The sequence below is a fragment of the Lipophrys pholis genome, assembly GCF_963383615.2.
Source record: "Lipophrys pholis genome assembly, chromosome: 21".
Classification (NCBI taxonomy): Eukaryota; Metazoa; Chordata; class Actinopteri; order Blenniiformes; family Blenniidae; genus Lipophrys; species Lipophrys pholis.
This window is the reverse complement of record NC_137649.1, coordinates 5,571,516-5,592,043: the sequence shown is the minus strand read 5'-3', so window position 1 is coordinate 5,592,043 and position 20,528 is coordinate 5,571,516. Positions and strand designations below refer to the sequence as shown.

The 20,528-nt window shown below is 42.8% G+C and overlaps 1 protein-coding gene across 1 annotated transcript; it reads right to left on the bottom strand.

Annotated features, from left to right (window-relative positions):
* Positions 1–476: 476 nt before the first annotated feature.
* Positions 477–19,943, bottom strand: nt5e (5'-nucleotidase, ecto (CD73)). The gene is made up of 9 exons (XM_080490553.1): positions 19,319–19,943; positions 10,380–10,602; positions 10,058–10,246; positions 6,831–7,028; positions 5,726–5,880; positions 5,048–5,156; positions 4,777–4,926; positions 3,592–3,792; positions 477–3,483 (listed from the first exon to the last, which is right to left on the bottom strand). The coding sequence occupies exons 1-9, from the start codon at positions 19,682–19,684 to the stop codon at positions 3,308–3,310; spliced, it is 1,767 nt and encodes a 588-aa protein (XP_080346679.1). The 5' UTR covers positions 19,685–19,943; the 3' UTR covers positions 477–3,307.
* Positions 19,944–20,528: the final 585 nt, after the last annotated feature.

The following is a 20,528-nucleotide window of genomic DNA, read 5'->3' as shown; positions in this document are numbered from 1 at the left end:
CTTTTCGGAAAAAGGAAAAGTCCACACAACCCTGTTTCTTCAGGATAACGACTGCAACTGTGACGCAGAGTTACACAAAAGTCTCCAACGTTACAAAGCTGCAGAAGGTAAACGGCTGTGAAGATACAGGATTCAAAACCGGTAACAAAAAGCTTTTAAAGATACAAAACTACAGAAAAAAAAATGGCTACAAATATACTAAACAAATGTTTTAAAGTACCAAAACTTGGCTACTAAAAGACGAAACATAACACAACTGCAAAAACTATTTTTATCCAGCTGGGTTAAAAATATAGGCTTTACATGGCAACGTTTTGGAAATGATGTCAGGCGGGAAACTTTTGAAGAAACGACTGTGAGGAAAAAAAAATGTTTTGTTCAGGACCAAGTTGCATTTTCAGTGTCTCCAAACACCGAAGCCCAGGAAGTAGAATTTATATTCACTTTACAATTATACGCATTTGTTCTACAGCTGGTACGTTGGCAGTTTTTTTTTTATTAAACTCCATAGTTACAATATATTTCACTACAAGTTTGCTTATAAGTGTCAGCAAAAAAAACAAACAAAAAAAAACAATTGACATTTTCCAAAACCACTTCTGGGAACTCTCCACAACCTCCCAACATTTTCCGGAGGACCTTCCCAGTTGCACTGAAATTAGGCATTTTTCCAACTTTGCTCATTTCTCTTCTCCCAGTTGCACCAAAACACCCAAAATATGACAACAGAGACAAAAGTACAGAAATACGAAAGATTACAAAAACTAGACACAGCTTCAAAAAGACAAAGATGAAAAATAGAGTAAAATCAACACAGGAAATTCCTAAACTGGCAATAAAAACAAAAGTGCACAAACCAAACAAACGACAACAGAGAGAATTTGACCTCAAAACATCGTCAAACAAAAATGACCACAAGAAAACTGCAGAGTTGAAAACAACAAGGAGACAAAACTGCTCTAACATCTTTACTTCAGAAAGAGAAATCCATTCGCTCGAATTAAAATCCTTGTTTTCACCAGAAACCACAAAGAAAAGTAACATAAATGACGACACTGCCTCAGCAATTCAAGTCATGCATGGGGAGCCATTGTTGACCTCTTCACTCCACCTAGGAGCTTTTGGTTGGTAACATCAGGTCATCATGACATCACGAGGGCCCAGTGGATCACCGTGACACCGGAAACATTCACCGATGAAGAAATACTCATGAAGCTCATCAGCGGACCCCTGCCAGATCCGTCCTCTCCGATTGAACGCGAACAGAGAGAGACGACCTCAATCTGGAGTCCAGGTTTTTGTTTTTCCCCTGCAGAAGTTGGCAGTCTGCCAGAAGTGCAAACGGTCAGCGCTTCCACTAAAAAGGAGTTTCCTGAGCATTAGCAGGCAGCCGACGCCTGTTTGTCAGATCCTCCGCACAGAAGAGGCCTTGTTCAGAGGAGCGGAGGGGATGACTAACACCAGCACTGGCTGTTATTCCGAGAGGGACATTCAGGAGAACCTCCATGTTTGGAGGTTTTTTGCTGACCTGAATCAAACTTGGGTTCATCGTCTTGGAGTCACTGTTTGCACCAATTTTAGCAATTAAAAGTTCAACAGTGGCACAAATATTTAACATTCAATTGTGCATGTGGACAGAAATGTCCAAAAAAAAATTGCCCAAAAAAGGGGGGGGGGGGGGGGGGGGCGATTGTCCTCTTGAAATGATGAACAATATGTAGAAAGAATGACGGTAAATCCCCTGAGAAACATGAGAAATCAGTGTGTCGACCAAGGGGAGCGTCAGAAGATCACCGAACGCACGAAGGTTCATCGTCTGGGAATCATGACAACGAATCAGGGTTTTTCAGTCAAATCCAGAAACGACACACCAAAAGAAATAACAAACCAAGTTTCACTGGGAAAAAAACTAAACAGCTAAAAGATCACCAAAACATCGTGAACCTCAGGAACAATTTTTCTCACAATATATTTGATGTTTGTTCAGATTTAAAAAAAAAAAAAATCTAAAACAGGCACTGGTATGTGAGTGAATGTCAACGGATCAACGGATTTAACGTCAATGAACTGACTGATATTGTTTTTAAAGGCCACAAACTAATAGTTAAAAGACCAACAGAGATACTTGTTTAATTCAAAAAACCCATTTCATTACTTCAAGCAGCCATTATTTTGTCCAGCTGCTGTAATTTGAGATCCAGGAAAAAAAACACCCTCACATTTCTGAAAAAAAGGTGATGGTCCAAAAACTAGTCATTAATATAGCTCAGCCGTTTTTGCAGGCTGAACAATATTGGACATGACCAAGATCTTTCTTTATAAGTGTATTTATTTAGTTTTTATCTCAAACAAAATAATCCTTCATGAATTCACGGTGTAGTGGTCATTGGAAGAACTGCAACGTTTTCGTTTTCAACACATGGTCACATTTTGTTGTTGCTCAAACCTGATTCATGCGTGGCTTAAAGGTCAATTAAGGTTAAATATTCTACAGTTTTTCAACAATTTCACATTGTTGTCAGAGGTCCAAAAACATTGTATTAAAAGTGTATTTCCCCAAATCCAGGCTTGGTCCTGAACTTCTAAAAGTCCCTCCAGTGAGCTCTACTGAGAACAGGCTGTCTGTGCCTTTAAATGCTGATGAGCTGTGTCTGTCCACGCCTACTCCAGGCCCGTCTATAGGATAAGAGCTTTCAGATGTGTTGCAGATTAAGTGGTTTTCCTGCTAACTGGTGACTTTAGCATCCCTTGCGGCTGGCGACAGAAATCCGTATTTACGAGCAGCAAAGATGGCCGCTAAAGGAAGTCGGTGAGGATTTAGTAGGAAAACCAGTTAATCTGAAAGACCGGTACAATGTGCTAATGTTTACGGTGGCTTCATCGCTAGGACTCATATAAACGCTGTCGTTCAACCAGTTTGAAATAGAAGGAGAGACTCCTGAAGATGGTGCGTTAAAAATATTGTGTGTCTGAATTTGGTCGTATGTGTTGTTACCATTACTACCAAGTAGCTAACGCTAGCTCCTGCTAATTTTAAGGCTAATTGTTGTGTTTTTTCACAATATATTGAATTTATTCAGTACATCAGTGAGGCAGAGCTCCACTACCAGAGGTAATGGTTATTTCCCCGCATGACGTCATGAAGGGAAAAATCTCTGATTCTCCTGTATGAGAGTCTCCGAAACTTCTCCAAAAAAAAAACATACATCGAAGCAGACATTCTTGCAGCAAGGTCTTCAGTCCTTCGGGGCGTGTTGATTCTTCACATGCAGTTTATAAAAACAGTCTCTGGTGTTTTGGGATATTTTCAGAGCCCTGCGCACCGAGTCCAGAGCAGTGCCACTAAAACCAGTAAAACCAACGGAGGGGTTTTCCCCTGAAGTCCAGACGCTGAGTTGTAGATCCTGACTCGTCCTTCGACAGAAGGATATACTCTCCGTCTTTGTGAGATGTAGCTTGCTACAACTGAAATGTCTAAATCGCCTGGAAGGAAAAGAAACAAAAGAAAGTAAGACGATGCCCTTAAGGCAAACACCCTTCAAATGTTCACACCTCTAACATCTGAATTCTGTGAATGTCCACGCGTCTCACCGCTGTCGTGTTTGAGGGTCTCCTTTTGGATCATGGAGAACCCGTCACCTCCGGTCACCAGGTAGGACGGCAGCACCACCTTGTAAACCAAGTCGTCCTCCACCGGTTCGTAGCGAGGAACACGACACTTTGAGCACAGGATGTTGAGGCTCTTGACCCGGCTCCCCGGAGGTTTGGAGAGATCAAACTCAACCTGAAATCCTGCCGGTGGACAAGGAAATGTCATAGTTACCATTTTAGCGACTTCAGCCCCCCCACCCCCTAAGAAAAATTAAGTCAAGTTTTTTTAAATGACTTTTTTAAGGAGAAGTGTCCTCCAAGCCCTTGTTCAGACCCCGCTTGCCCATGACTATACCTGAACAAAGTAAACAGTGTCAGGCATGTTGAGATGTGAAAAGCCGCGTTTCCACTACGCAGTACCTGCCGGGCTGAATCGGTACGGTAAGGTAAGGCAAAACGTACCCAGACTCAACTCTGGTGCATGGTCCCACCACAAAGAGTACAGTTAGAATATAAGCAGTGTTGTGAATGCCGCAGGGATGTGACATCATTATGCAACAGTGATCGCAGGACCAACGGGGAAGTTACAGCCGTAACTCGGGCGGCTGTGAGAGGAAAGCCGTGAGCCTCGGTTCTCTGTGGCACAGCTTGCAGAACATTCTCATTCCAAGCAGCAGCATCCAGCTGCTGCTGAATCTCCTCCACACCTGTCATGGAGAGGAGCGTCTGCACCTCGTGGGAACACAAGGGGCCAGTGCCGCACATCAACATTTCAATGAACCAGTTAACAAATCAACCAGTGAGCACAAAGTGGCGTAAGTAAACAGCGGAGGGTCCATACGGCCGATGAGATATTTAAATATTGCTGCTTGTCCAGAGTGACGATCGTCACTGACCAATCAGCAGACGGCTGCGATGCAGCTCCTTATGGAACCGTACCGATGTGCTAAGTACTCCAACGGAGGGGTTTTGAAAAATTGTAACCATCGGGTACGGTTCTTTCGGTACCATCCAAAACTTTTGTCAGTGGAGACACATTACTGGTTTGGAAATCGTAACACGTCACTGAAAAAAAGTGGTCACAAGAGAGTAAGGCGTTACTAATTAACGCGTTACCGGCATCACTGCTACCGACAAACCAACCAGTCAACTTGAATACTTGAGGAAGTGTGAGTGTGAAGGTACCGGACACTTGTAGAAACTCTCCCGTGCTCTGGCCGTATCGTTGCACCGAGTGTTCGAAAGCGTTCCTCAATGTTGAACCCTTCAGCTGCACAAGGTCAAAGGTTCCTCCGAAGGGCAAGACCGAAATCAAGTCCTCCATCGTGATTGAGCCTACAAATGACACATCGGCGTTGTTTTACCGGGCTCCCCATACTGGAATTCATGAGTGCGACAACTTGTGCCTCAAGGGATTTTGATGTGAAACGCTGGAGTGTTTTCTATCGGCCGTCACCGTTTCTTGTGCGTTCATCGATGGATGTCCGGACGCCGCCTCCGTTGAGGATGCAGGCGCTGACGTGGTTCCACTGGAGACCGTCTGAGAACTTGATGTTGTTGTCAATCTGGTAAAAATAAATAAATAAATAAATAAAGGAAACCTCTTCTTTTAGGAATGTGCTCATTACTTCTGTAAATGAAAACAGTCGGCGAGCTGCCGGTTTTCATTTCTGGAGCAAGAGTGTCTGAATAATCTGGAACTAAGTCAGTGGACATGACAGACCCCGACCATAAGAGAGATTCGTTTTTAATGCTCACCATCCATCAATAAAAAATTTGCCTCACTTTAACGGTGCAGATTTCTGTGCTGAGAAACCTTAAGCTCAATTTTTCATTTTCATATGTGCTATAAACCAAAATATCATCAAGGCTTTTTCTACTAATCTTAAAGCCTTAAGTCTGATTTATTTTAAGTCTTGAAGACTTTGATTATAACGCGGTTAAATAAACTCTTGTCTGTTTAATGTAAGTGATCACTTATTTTAGCACTACTGCCAAAGCAAGAAAGAATGTGACCCACAACAGTTTAGAGGATGGAGAGAAAAATCCTGAAGTCTGTCAGGAGTTGGGCGGAAACTCAACAAACAGTCGAACATTCCTCCAAATGTTCAGCCTGGGACGAATAAACTCTCACCATGGCGTCACAGATAAGGTTTCCAAGATTGCACTCCCGAAACCGGCACGCCTCTGTTGTACCGTTGAGAAAGACGAGAGTCGATCCCACCACCTGGGCCGAGAAGTTGGCCAGATTCTTCCTCCAGTCCTCCACGTCGGCAAGAACATCTGGATCTGAACGAGACACGGGGCGCCACTGAGTGAATAAAAGTTTCATAAGAATAAATTATGTTTTCTCGCTTTGTGATCTGGCGCCATCAGCTAAACTCCATGTAGAGTGTGTGTGACACTGTGCAGCGTGTTATCAATAAGAAGTTAAAAAGTAAAACCTTTCTGGAACAATTCTGCTTCTATTAGTAATGAATCGGTAACTGATTACTTTTACTCCTAACTCAGGCCCTGTTTCCACGGGTAGCGTTTTGAAAATGACTACTGTTTACACGGAAACAGCAGAAACACTAAAAACGATGTAGTTGGCATGCCAGGCCACGAGGTGGTGCTGTTGGTTGCTCTTGTAACTAAACTACACACACACATGGTCGCAGAGAACAATATGCTATTATTATAGGGACGTTACTGTCTACTCTACTCGCGCATGTGCAAAAGTACTATTTTCTACACCCGTGGTGCGCATGCGCAGTCGGAGCATTTCAGAAAAGCCACGTTTTCCCCCCGTTTCCAACCAAGGTCAACGGTCCGCTATTGCTAAAACTCAACAGTTCAATTGTTCTGCTTCAAACCCCTCCGTTTCCTACCCACCGGTTAAGACTCACAGGCGCAACTTGTGAGACGCTCACTCGATCCTGCAGACAGCTGAATGCACTCTGCAGGATCCTGTGCCTTGGGGACCCCAATAAACTCCTCCTGACAGAAAAAAAATTTGTTCTAACACTTTATTCCAGACAGCACCGACAACAACAACAAAATATCCACGGCAGTAGTTTTATCTCTTATTTTGTTGCGCATTCTTTTCGTTAGCAATAAAAAGGCTTTCCATGTCTGGAACATTGACTAGCTCCCGCCCTCAACACAATCAGAGGAACCGTGTCCAGATAAGGACCATACTGTACACACTGTCCAACAAAAACAAAGTTAAAAACCCTCTAGGATTCAGAGGTCATTACCCTGCTGGACGCTGCTGTCCAGCAGGATCGGGTTCCCAGTCGCCCCAACGACGTTCCCGTCATCGTCAAAGGTCACCTTGAGGTGACCCAGATACTTCCCGAAGGCGTAGGCCTGCACGACAGGAACCTCCCGTCCATCGTCTGATTTCACCATGAAGGGATACGGGCCGGCCGGTACTTCAGTGGAAGGAGGAGTTCCTGGGAAAACACAGAAAGCGGAAAGTTTGAGAAGTCTACGAATTGTGACATTTTTGGGCGCCTCGGATTAAAGAAGAGCAATTTGAACGGGACTTCAAACCTTTATCTTCCAATAACCGTTTGAAAATACTTTAAAACCTCTCACATTCTCTCTCACACACTCTCGTCCTTTTCGTGGCAACAACTTGAACTTTGCGCATTTCCCATATTGGTATTTAGCGCCTCAAATCACCCAGGAATATCACGCCCTCTCGTCACAGAACCCTGTTCCGGGTTCCTTCACAAACATCGCACTCGCTCTTCGCAGCAACATGGAAATAATACATTTCGACATGAGTGGATTAATTCAAAGGAGCAACTTTCAACTCGATCACTGTTCTAAATGCGTTTATTATGTTCATGTGCTGTCTTGGTTCAGGTTTAGTGTTCTTGTGTTATTTTGAGATTCTAGGGCCTCGTTCACACTGCAGGGAAATACCACCCAATTCAGATTTTTTGCTCACAAGTGACCCATATCCTGTTTCTGGCCGTGTGAAAGCTCCATTTCCAAACTCTTTCACACCAGACCCAGGGTACATCCGAATAGTCCCCGCTAACTGCTGTGGTGAAAAAAACCCGTCAAATTTCCAAAAATGGACTACAAAAAGCACATTTCTACCACTTTCCCCTGTGAACCTAACCACTGATATAATCTCAAATATCACAAAGTTTGAATTTAAATCGAAGGAAAAGAGGCTCCAGGTGAATAAATAACCAATCAATCTGAGAATAGGCTGCACAAAAAGTTTACTTTACTGTTTGTTTTACAACATCCGCATAACATTCCTAGTTGGGATCTGATTTTAGATTATTTAAAATTGTTCAAGGCAGATTATTGCTTTGGTAACTTAGCATGATCTGCTTTGAGTCATGGTGAGTTTCAGTGAACGCTCCGATGAGCAGGTCCCTTTAAATGTTGCCGCAAGGAATTGTGGGGCAGCATGATCTGGTCTCCTTTGGTAAAGGATGCATCAGTGTTCACTAGGTTAAAGGAGGTTCTGAAGGAAGTACTGAGCCTCCTTTCCTTTGCTTATTGAGAATTTGAATGTTCCTTATCATGGCAGCCACTTAAACAGGAAAAGTAGACAGGAAAGGAGATTGGAGGGATTACTCAGACGTAGCCCCAGGCCTCCATCATAAGTGGTACCAATTTGGATATTTTCTAAATGCGACATCTTCGTCATAGACGTGTGACTGATGTCACGGATAAACGCCGAAGGAAGTGGCTCCGCCAAAATGTTCAAAACTGTTAAAAGCTTTGCTCTCTTTTATCCTCATTCTCCTTCTTTCCCTCGTCATGTTGTTGTTGGATTTTGTCGGCTCGTATTTAACAACCACTTGAAAATGGATCTACAGTGGCTGACCTGCGTTGCCAGAAATGGTGGCAAACCCCCAATTGGGGAGCCAAATTCTCTCACCTTTTAACTTTGTTTATTTTGTGCTTTTGTGTGTTTATGACGTGTTCTTTAATACACATATAATCGTTTTACGGTTTTAGCATGATTTCTACACAGGCTGAGATTTAGGCTGGTTTTTGTTGAAGTGTGTTGGTTTTAATTTGTTTGGGCTGGAAACAATGAGTCACATCTGGCAACCCTGGTGCTGACCGGCGTGCCATTCCTACACTGTAAGCAGCGTGGTCGACAAGACTTCACGCGTTCTTCTGCAGATCCGTTCTGGGGCCTTGAAATGTTGAGTTTGATCACGTTCGCTCGGCAGTGTGATAAAGGTCGTGATTAAAATGGAACGTGATCGATCACACAAAAAAAAATCGGATCCCAGCAAAAAAATCTGAATTGAGCGTCAAGACCTTGCAGTGTCAACGGAACCTAACCCTGTCTTTCAAGCTCCTTGACTTCCCCTCCTCGTGTCTGATTGTGCCTGAGTGTGTGATTGTCTGCACCTGGACACAGCAGTGTGTGTGTCACATAAAGGGGTTGAGTTCTGTTTCTTCTTCTTGTTGATCCGTCTGTTTGTGGAGGAATATTTCTCCTGTGCGTCAGTCTCTGTTCTCGCTTTCACCAGTAATTACTCCCTGTGATCTTGAGGACTTATTTATATATTTTTTTCTTTTTTCTTCTTTCTTCTGGGCTCCAGTGTCTGGCGTCCCCAGTCCTCCTCTGAGCCAAACTCTCCATTCAGAACTTTTAAGGACTCACAGTGCCTCTGAGTTGTGTCTGCCTGAGGTTTAGACCAGAGGCGGCTCACTTCCTCAGTCTGTTCTATATAAAAAACACCGCAGGGACGTTCGTATAAACCAGACGTGTGTGTGGACAGCGTGGTCACTCTGGAATGAGCCAGCAGTGCAAATAATCCCACTTTCCTCTGGAGTGAGACGCTTCAGGGGGAAGTACCTGACAGAATCGGTAAGAACAGTCCTTCATCCTGCTGACTGACATGATTTCGATGTGATTTATTCCTTTTTTTTATTTGTGTGTATGTGTAGACGTATTGCTTAGACAATTTGGAAAGCTTTTAGTTATTTTCTTTTGTTTTAGGTTTTCTGAAGGCTTGATTACTTATTTAGAATATATACTGTATAGATATGAATTTTTTGTAAAATTTATTTGGGGCAATTTTACGAGTTCATATAAAATCATTTACATTGTTTGATTCTTTTTCCCCATAAAAAATTTTAATTGCTTATTCGATTAATTAATTCACACGCCAACGGTTCAAGTGACAATGCATCGTTTTTGCATTTTCACCTCAGAAAATTTTTACATTTACATGCCAATGTTTTGAAAATGATGCATATTTCCACAGAAAAGGCACAAACGCTGAAAATGATGCAGTTCTCATGTTGGGCCACTAGCGGGTGCTGTTGTTTGTTATTGTAATGAAACCACACACACACACATTCAGCAGAGAACAATACGCTACAGACATTAACAATGGGAGAACACAGACGTTCGGATGGACAGACGACCAACTTGGATGTGCAGTGTTTCCGTAACTCCGTCGTCGGGTAAATTCGTCATTTGCCTCACCCGTGTAGAGGAACGTGTTGGTGTGTCCTCCGATCACCACGTCGACTCCTCGCACTTTCTTGGCAATCTCCTGGTCGACGGTGAACCCGGAGTGACCCAGAGCCACGATCTGGTTGACGCCCAGCGTCTGCAGTTTGTCCACCTGCAGCTGGAGGGCGCTCACCTCCTCCAGAAACTGCAGGTCTGGTCCTACAAACACAGACAAGGAAGAAAACGGTTTAAAACCGGGAGAGAGAGAGAGTTAGGGTTAAAAATAGCAAATTGGAAGTTTTATTAGACATTTTGTCTTCACATATAAACCCTGAGCTCTTCCTCCTCTTACCCGGTTTGGACAGAGCCGGGGTTTCGCGGGAGGTGTATCCCACCACTCCCACTTTCTTGCCTCCGACTGTGAAGATCTTGAAGGGTAAATACGAGCTGCCGAAGGTGGAGGCCAGCGTTGGTCCGGCTCTGATGTTGGCGCTGAGGACGGGACACTGGATCTTCTCCATGAACGGCTTCATGAGTCCATCCACACCATTGTCAAACTCGTGATTCCCAAAAACCTGTTTAAGTACACACACACAAAAAACCCTTTTATTCGACATTTTTAGCACATAAATATAGAAACCGTGTCATATGTTAGAAGATTATGTGCTAAAAGGTGTAGCCTTTTTTGTTTCACGGGAAAGGTTCTGAATATATTAACCCTGCATTAAGTGCAGGAATAAAACAAGCAGTAAATTCTGACATGAGAAATTCAACAATAACGCAACAACCTCTAAAAACAGTGACTCACTGCTGCCACGCAGTGGACAAAGGACAAATTACTTAAATCTTACGTACTGTACCTTTAAATGAAATGACTCAGGTTTGTCTTGATTGAGAAATAACAAACTTAAAATTATTTGATTTTCTTCTGTTGTAGACTTTTAAAAATCCAACTTGTGGATGTGCAGTCCATCTTTGTCAGAGTATTTGAGGCGGCCCAGTGTATCTGGCAGCTGGATGACCACTGAAGTAAAGAGTTTTTTTTCCCAAACACAACTTCAAATCTTTGCCCTTTACAAGCTGTTTTTCCTCCGACTTTAACTTCTAGGGATTTGCACCATGTGTGGACGTTGCTGCAGCACTCTGTGGTTTGAGTTTCCGTTAAACTAATTAAACTAAGCCCACAGACGCAGCGGCGTCCCTCTGAAGGCCGTCCTCCTCGTCTCTCGGGCTCCTCCCTGCTGATCACTTCCAGCTCCCGGCCAAAACAACCTGTTTACATGTGAGGATTCGCTCTGAGGTAAACTCCTCTCGACTCGCCTGAGATAAAATTTATTAAATTCTCCTGAACGACCTTGAACTCTGAGTCACATTTAAAAACAATTGACTAAAAAGTAGAAGTGATTTACCAGATCAGAACAAGAACAAACAACCAATATTTACACATACAGTTGAAATCTATCTATCCCTCTCTATTTATGATCACATCAGGCCCGTTTTCTTACAGTAAATATTGATGTTTATAGGTTATTTGTGAATCGGTGCAGTAAAATCAGTTACATTCAACTGTAATGTAAAGTTGACTGTCATCAGCATACAAAGCAATAAACCACTGTCATGTTTTCTTCTGGAAACTTCATTTTTAAGGCTATTTTTTTAATGTATTTTATAAATTCAGCGGATTAAACTATCCTGAAAGACATGCTAGAGTCGTTTTAACCCAAAAATGGTGACTTATTTTTATTTATTCATTGTATTAAACAAAATGCATGATAAAATAGATAAATTACATTTACTTTTAAAATTATTTTAGGCATTTGGTGAATTAAAAACTCCTGAACATGAGGCAAGAGTCACTTTTAAGTATAATAATAATAAAAATATCCATAATAATAATAAAAAACTTAATAACTGACAGTATTTACAGCTCGAAATCACATTTCAACCATTTTATTTCAGATTATGTTGTTATGAATAGTTTCATGTAAAAACATTTACATTTATGGAAAATATAAAGCTGTATATCGCCAACATGGGAAGCAATTTTTCGTAAAACGTTATCTTTTTAGGAAAAATCATAAAGTATGGTTACGCAGGATTGTTTTTAAAGTTCCTCATTCATTTTTGTGCTCGTGTTGGTCGGATGATCAGAAGTCCACGTTGGTTTTTCCTCTCAGTTTGAAAGAGAAACTGTTTGATTTGCAGCAGCCAGTTGATCCATGAAGTCGTTTTCCAATGACCTGCTGCAATTAAGTTAATGAAACCTTTCAATCTGAGCCCATAAATCACTTTGAGTTCACTGTGAAACGGTTTGAATCCCTTTTGCTGGTAGAAAACACGCCATCCTGTTGACGTTCGTCTCTCAGTGAAATAGAATCCAAGTTGTTACTCTGGAATGTTCCCTTTCTCTTGCTACGTTTACTTTGACAATCACGCTGATTACAACCACAACTAATACTCTAGTATTTTTGGAAGAATACACAAGCGGTACTTTGACTTCTATTCGAGAGCGACGAGTTGGTCCTGTTCCCTCCTCAACCAGCCTCCTTTTCTTCTCTGCTCACTCATTTCATTTTTATTTCTTTTTTTTTTTTTTTACACTCATTTCATACTCATCATTGTCATATTTGACAACACGATATATTAATAATAGATTACAGGCAGTCACCTCATTTTCTCTCTCTTTTTAAAAAAAAATTCACATCTGGACCATTTTAAAGGCTCATTTAATTATTTGTTGTCTCTTGGTGATTTTTTTCGTGGTCAATTTTTTTTTTTTTATGATAAATCTGAAGCTATTTTTTTGCTTTTTTCTCACAGATTTTTCTCTCGTTATTTTACATCTCATCTTCAGTCATTATTTTTTTTATTTTTATTTTTTGTCTGGTCATGTTTTGAATCACTTGACTTGAATTTGAATGAAAATGAATCTCCACGTGTTGTGTCAAAACGTGAGGATTCAGGAATATTTTTCTACCTGTGATGAAAAACGTGAAACTGAATCTTTGGCTCAAAGTTTCTAACCCACAAAACTGAAGAATTTCCCACTTTTTTTTTTATTCACTGGATTTCATGATTTAAATGCACAAACTCTATCCATGACGAGAGGGGAAATACTTCAATTTCAAAGTTCATCCGTTCTCTTGATGGTTTGGCACTGTGGGATTTGAACCTGTGAACTCCCAATTCCGCCAAGAACCTGCCATGCTCAGTGCTCAAACCAGCCGTCGAGAGCAGTTTGGGGATTCGCGTGTTGCTCAACAACATGTGTGTTGCTGTTTTCATGCAGGAAACATAAGGCAATCTTTGAACCCTCACATATGCAGTTCCACGAAACATTCTCGGTCCAGGGTGGAAAAAGCATGTGAACCTTTGGATTTAATAACTGGTTGACCTTCCTTTGGCAGCAACAACCTCAACAAGATGTTTCCTGGAGTTGCAGATCAGACCTGCACAACGGTCAGGAGGAACTTTGGACCGTTCCTCTTTACAAAACTGTTTCGGTGCAGCAATATTCCTGGGATGTCTGGTGTGAATCGCTCTCTTGAGGTCATGCCACAGTCAGGACTCTGGACCCCTCCAGGAGACTTATTTCCTTCTGTTGTTGATTTACTTTCTATGCTTGCGGTTGTTGTCCTGTTGCACCACTACACATCTTCTGTTGAGCCTCAGCTGGCGGACAGATGGTCTTAAGTTTTCCTGCAAAATGTCACGATAAACTTGGGAATTCATTTTTCCATCGATGACAGCAATCCGTCCAGCCCGGTGCTGTTTTGCAAACTTCAAGCGTGCAGCGATGTTTCTTTTGGAGGGCAGTGGCTTCCTCCGCGGTGTCCTGCCATGAACTCCATTCTTGTTTAATGTTTTACGTGTGGCAGACGTGTCAACAACAATGTCAACGTGTAACAGAGATTTCTGGAGGATTCTTCTTCACCTCACTGAGCGTCCTGCGCTGTGCTCTCGCAGTCATCTTCACAGGACCACCGCTCCTGGGGAGAGGCGCAACAGTGCTGAACTTTCTCCATTTGTAGACCGTCTGTCTTACGTGGACACATGGACATCAAGGCTTTAAGAGATACTTCTCTGACCCTTTCCGGCTTTGTCCGTTGTTGTGACTTTGATGAAGATCAGAACACATTTTAATACCAATTTATGCAGAAATCCAAGTAATCCCCAAGGGTTCACATACTTTTCCTCGCAACTGTATCTTGCTGTTGTCTGGACGTCATATGGATGTCAATGAAAATACATTTCAAAAGAAAAGGCCATCAGTCTCACACAGGACAAACACAGACAGGTAATTTAGCATTGCCATTTGTTTTGGACTGTGGGAGGAAACCAGAGAACCCATGTAACACTATTAAATCCCACTAACACCACCAACTGGGTTTGAACCTATGATCTTCTGTCTGTAAAGCAAGAGCACCGACCAGATCGCCAATGAGACACCAGCCAACATTAAGTCACAGTGCAGATTAAACATTTACTCATGTCCATAGTTGTAGTAACAAGACAAGATTCTCAAAGTGCTGAGTTTCTCTTTGGAGGCTTAAAAAAGGTCAATGCCTCGCGACCAAAACAAGAAATGGTCATAATGCAGACATTGTCCATTAAACTTCACATGCTGTCTCCTCTTGCCTGTCATGAGCTTCTTCCCTCACTATTTTAATTACAAATCAATAATTATACAGGCAGTTAGACTCAACAGACGGCTTCTGACCGTCTCTGTCAACTGATTCTGGGTGTCTTAGATGTCCATCGTTTTTAATAATGTCCATCGTTTTATTTTAATGTGTCATTTGTTAATTTATTCTGGCTGTGAAATAGACGTCTAGATTACGGTCTTGGACGTGTATGGACATTGCTTGCTCAGTGGGCGGTGGAGACATGTGAGACATCGCTTCTCAAGTTCAGGACATGATCTATCAGCATCTTACAGATTATTACCAGCTTATATTTCTATTTTTTTGACAGCTCTTCTTTAGTGATCAAACTCCTAAAACGACTAATTATTTAGTGACAATATGTAACTGAACTAATCCTGAACGTGACTTTGGAAAGCACAGCTCCATCATATCAGTCCACCCAGAAAGAACCATGTGGACTTCAACAGAGCAGGTAAAGTAAAGTTATGCTCGTCTCCTGAACCTGCTGGCGTCCAGCTGTGGTGTTCCAGTGGCTCAGCCGTTGGCTAAACCGAATTAGAGCAGAATGAGACAGTCGGGGACACGACAAGTGGCTTCACCCCAAGCGACCTTCACATGTCGGTCTGCAGCATTAATATTTGTCTTTGATGGACCAACGTGTCCTGGGGGAGGTCTTTGACAAAGTCCCAGGAAAGTCCCCACTGACATCCAGTTTGTAATAATAATCACTGTATCACTGTAACATTAAAAATATATCAAACACATTTTATTATGTCCTCCATTGTAGTCATGTCTGTCTGTCTCAATCTGGGAAAATGAAGAAGGAAAAAGAAATCAGCTTCCTTAACTTTGCTTCATCATGTCGGTAAGTCTGCACATTTAAACTCATCTTGATGTTTCTTTCTCTCCTTTCTTTAATCCTTCATATTTGTATATTTTTCCAGACGTTGTGTTGCAAATTATATTTATTTTATTTATTCTTTTACAGGCACTACTGGTGACTGAGGAAACCAACCAAATGCTGCTGTCAACTCCTCACTGTTTGCTCTTTCTTTTTCACCCTCTTTTCCTTCTCCAGGTAAACTCTTATTGTTCACATGTAAAATACTAAACTGTTCTGTTACACTGTCCTAGGTGCTATTTTAAATCAGCGTCTGAGGTTATGTTCCAAGTTCAGTAAAGCCTGTCACTGAGGATCGTATTGAAGACAGTTTAATGCGATACTTTCTCATCTTTGTACTACGAAGGTTCTCTGTGTTACCAATCCTACAGAGTCTGCTCTACAAAAGAGCCCTTTGTAATAACCTACAGCAATGTATATATTCTCTTGTGTTCTACACCAGGACTCTCAAACTTATTACAGTTCTGCATCTGAGTTTGATTCAGAGTCAGAGGTCAGGAGAGGTTGGCTTTAACCAAAACGTTTGTAATGAATTTGTCTTTTCATTGAGCCGGCATGCAAAGAACCCCCATGTTGATGATAGAACTGTCAGGATTCGGTGGGTCCGGTCCGGTCCGGTCCGGTCCTGGCAGTTTTATGTTTTGTGTTCTTTCTGTTCTGTGTGTGTGGTGTTCCTTCCTCCCCCTCGCATTTTGACAGCAGAGCACGCGCAGCCGTGGGGGAGGACGACTCGTTTCACCTGTGGCTCATCCGCGGCTCCGCCCTTAAAAGCCGGGAGCTGCCAGTGGTCGTGGCCAGTCCGTTACCCCCTGTGAGGGTAGTCATTTGTGCCAGCGCTCTCTTCAGAGTCCCCCCCCCCCCCCAAATCTGTCCAACGTGGTCTCGTGTGTTCTGCATCTTGTGTTCATCATCACGCGCGCGCGCGCGCACACACACACACACACACACACACACACACACACACACACACACACACACACACACACACACACACACCAAAGTTAACCCTCTTGAGATGAAGAGCTCACATCCGCTCCTGCTGCACCGCTGCTGCCAGTTGGTTTCTTTCCACTGAAAGGTTGCAGTTTACAGACGTGTGAGAAGTCAAAGGTGGAGGGAGACCGCAGAGAACAAGAGGCGGATCAGTCCGTTGTTGTGACTTTGATGAAGATCAGAACACGTTTTAAGACCAATTTATGCAGAAATCCAAGTAATCCCCAAGGGTTCACATACTTTTCCTCGCAACTGTATCTTGCTGTTGTCTGGACGTCAAATGGACGTCAATGAAAATACATTTCAAAAGAAAAAGGACAGGCCATCAGTCTCACACAGGACAAACACAGACAGGTAATTTAGCATCGCCATTTGTTTTGGACTGTGGGAGGAAACCAGAGAACCCATGTAACACTATTAAATCCCACTAACACCACCAACTGGGTTTGAACCTATGATCTTCTGTCTGTAAAGCAAGAGCACCGACCAGATCGCCAATGAGACACCAGCCAACATTAAGTCACAGTGCAGATAAAACATTTACTCATGTCCATAGTTGTAGTAACAAGACAAGGTTCTCAAACTGCTGAGTTTCTCTTTGGAGGCTTAAAAAATGTCAATGCCTCGCGACCAAAACAAGAAATGGTCATAATGCAGACATTGTGCATTAAACTTCACATGCTGTCTCCTCTTGCCTGTCATGAGCTTCTTCCCTCATTATTTTAATTACAAATCAATAATTATACAGGCAGTTAGACTCACCAGAAGGCTTCTGACCGTCTCTGTCAACTGATTCTGGGTGTCTTAGATGTCCATCGTTTTTAATAATGTCCATCGTTTTATTTTAATGTGTCATTTGTTAATTTATTCTGGCTGTGAAATAGACGTCTAGATTACGGCCTTGGACGTGTATGGACATTGCTTGCTCAGTGGGCGGTGGAGACATGTGAGACATCCCTTCTCAAGTTCAGGACATGATCTATCAGCATCTTACAGATTATTACCAGCTTATATTTCTATTTTTTTGACAGCTCTTCTTTAGTGATCAAACTCCTAAAACGACTAATGTTTTAGTGACAATATGTAACTGAACTAATCCTGAACTTGACTTTGGAAAGCACAGCTCCATCATATCAGTCCATCCAGAAAGGACCATGTGGACTTCAACAGAGCAGGTAAAGTAAAGTTATGCTCGTCTCCTGAACCTGCTGGTGTCCAGCTGTGGTGTTCCAGTGGCTCAGCCGTTGGCTAAACCGAATTAGAGCAGAATGAGACAGTCGGGGACACGACAAGTGGCTTCACCCCAAGCGACCTTCACATGTCGGTCTGCAGCATTAATATTTGTCTTTGATGGACCAACGTGTCCTGGGTGAGCTCTTTGACAAAGTCCCAGGAAAGTCCCCACTGACATCCAGTTTGTAATAATAATCACTGTATCACTGTAACATTAAAAATATATCAAACACATTTTATTATGTCCTCCATTGTAGTCATGTCTGTCTGTCTCAATCTGGGAAAATGAAGAAGGAAAAAAAAATCAGCTTCCTTAACTTTGCTTCATCATGTCGGTAAGTCTGCACATTTAAACTCATCTTGATGTTTCTTTCTCTCCTTTCTTTAATCCTTCATATTTGTATATTTTTCCAGACGTTGTGTTGCAAATTATATTTATTTTATTTATTCTTTTACAGGCACTACTGGTGACTGAGGAAACCAACCAAATGCTGCTGTCAACTCCTCACTGTTTGCTCTTTCTTTCTCCCCCTCTTTTCCTTCTCCAGATAAACTCTTATTGTTCACATGTAAAATACTAAACTGTTCTGTTACACTGTCCTAGGAGCTATTTTAAATCAGCGTCTGAGGTTATGTTCCAAGTTCAGTAAAGCCTGTCACTGAGGATCGTATTGAAGACAGTTTCTTCCAAATGTGGTAATGCAGTACTTAGAATAACAACCCCTGTGTTGATGATAGAAACGGAGGCAAACAGCTGAGACAGTTTGTTATTAAGTGAAATTAGTTATCAATTGAATAAGTTTAAAGTGAGAGCTCTGTGCTGTTGGTTCTGGGACACGGTGCTGGAGTGAGAGCTCAGCTCTGAGTTCTGGTTCTGAGCTCGTGAAAACTGCTTCAGAGTGAGCGCTCGTTGTTCTGTCCACTCTATAATGTCCTCCTCCGAGTCCTCCACTAACTTTTCCTGCTACTTTTCTTCAGGTGAGCTCAGACACATGAGCAGTGATGAGGTCTGGGTATTTGATAAGCCCTGCATACTTTGTTTTTAAACCTGTGAGGATTTATATGAATACAAATATAGCAGAACCCGCAGTTCTCCTCCTGTCACGTACTGGAATCCAAATACGGTAATATACTGTCAAATAGTTTACAGTGGATACGCTGTAAAATTACAATAACCCAGTTATCCTACCGTCATGCACTGTAATCCAAAAAACAGTATTATACTGTTAAATAAGTTCCAGTAGATGCGCTGTAAAATAACCACAACTGCCACTGTTATTTTACGGCCATATACTGTAATTCAAAATACGGTAATATACTGTTAAAATAAATAACAGGAGTTGTATCGTAAAATTTCTTACAGTGTACTTTTCCAGAGGAGCTGGTTCTGTTTGCAGGTGAGAGGTTAAGGTTTTGTTTGTTATGTTGAAACGTTGAAATGACATGCTGAGACAAATCCTGACGCCCGCTGTCACAGAAAAACCGGAATCCATCTCTCGCTGTTCGTGTCCGACCTACCATGGCGTCGTAGCGCAGCTCGTTCATGAAGTGCGCTGCCTCGGCTCCCTTGTAGTAGTTGAACCACACGGTTCCCTGGAACTGGTCCCCCGCGTCCAGCAGCAGCACGTTGCTCTCGGAGGCGCGGATCCTCCGGACCATCGTGGCTCTCCGCGCCACCCCAGCGTAACAGCCGCCGCTGCCGCCGCCGCACTTCCCGGAGTGCACGCTGGTCTCCTCCACCCGGGCGTGCACGTCGTTGGTGTGCAGGAGCACCAGGTCCCATGTCGCCGTGGAGGAGTTCACGGTGAATCCGAGGAGGAGGAAGAGGAGGAGGAGGAGGAGTGGGGGATGAGAGAGCCGGCGCTCCGGGCGCACCGCTTCCATCTCTCCGCTGCGCGTAAAAAGACTGGAGGAGAGGAGCGCGGATATTTCCACTTACTTGACTAAGAGGAGGCTCTTCTCCTTCCTCCTCCCATCTCTACTGCTCCATATATCTCTGCGTATTAACTGAAGTAGATCGCGCTGAGGAGGCGCCTCCGGGGCTCCGACGATGAAGAGGAGGAGGAGGAGGAGGAGGGAGAGGTTCTGATCCGCCTCTTGTTCTCTGCGGTCTCCCTCCACCTTTGACTTCTCACACGTCTGTAAACTGCAACCTTTCAGTGGAAAGAAACCAACTGGCAGCAGCGGTGCAGCAGGAGCGGATGTGAGCTCTTCATCTCAAGAGGGTTAACTTTGAAGTGTTTCGTGTGTGTGTGTGTGTGTGTGTGTGTGTGTGTGTGTGTGTGTGTGTGTGTGTGTGTGTGTGTGTGTGTGTGTGTGTGTGTGTGTGTGTGTGTGTGTGTGTGTTTAGACTAAATTAGAAACTTCTTGTCCTTCAAAGATGCAGAAAAAATTATTCATGCCTTTGTGACTTCAAGATTAGATTATTGTAACTCCCTAATGTCAGGATGTCCAAACTCCTCTGTTAGGACCTTACAGCTAGTGCAGAACGCTGCTGCATGTTTACTAACCAGAACTGGAAGAAGAGAGCACATCTCCCCAGTCTTAGCATCCTTACACTGGCTTCCAATTAAATCTAGAATAGAATTCAAGATCCTTCTGATCACATATAAAACTCTTCATCAGAAGGCTCCGTCCTATATCGAGAAACTTCTAGAAGTTTATCACCCTCCACGAGCCCTTCGCTCTGAGGATGCAGGACTGTTGGTAATCCCTAAAGTCCATAAAA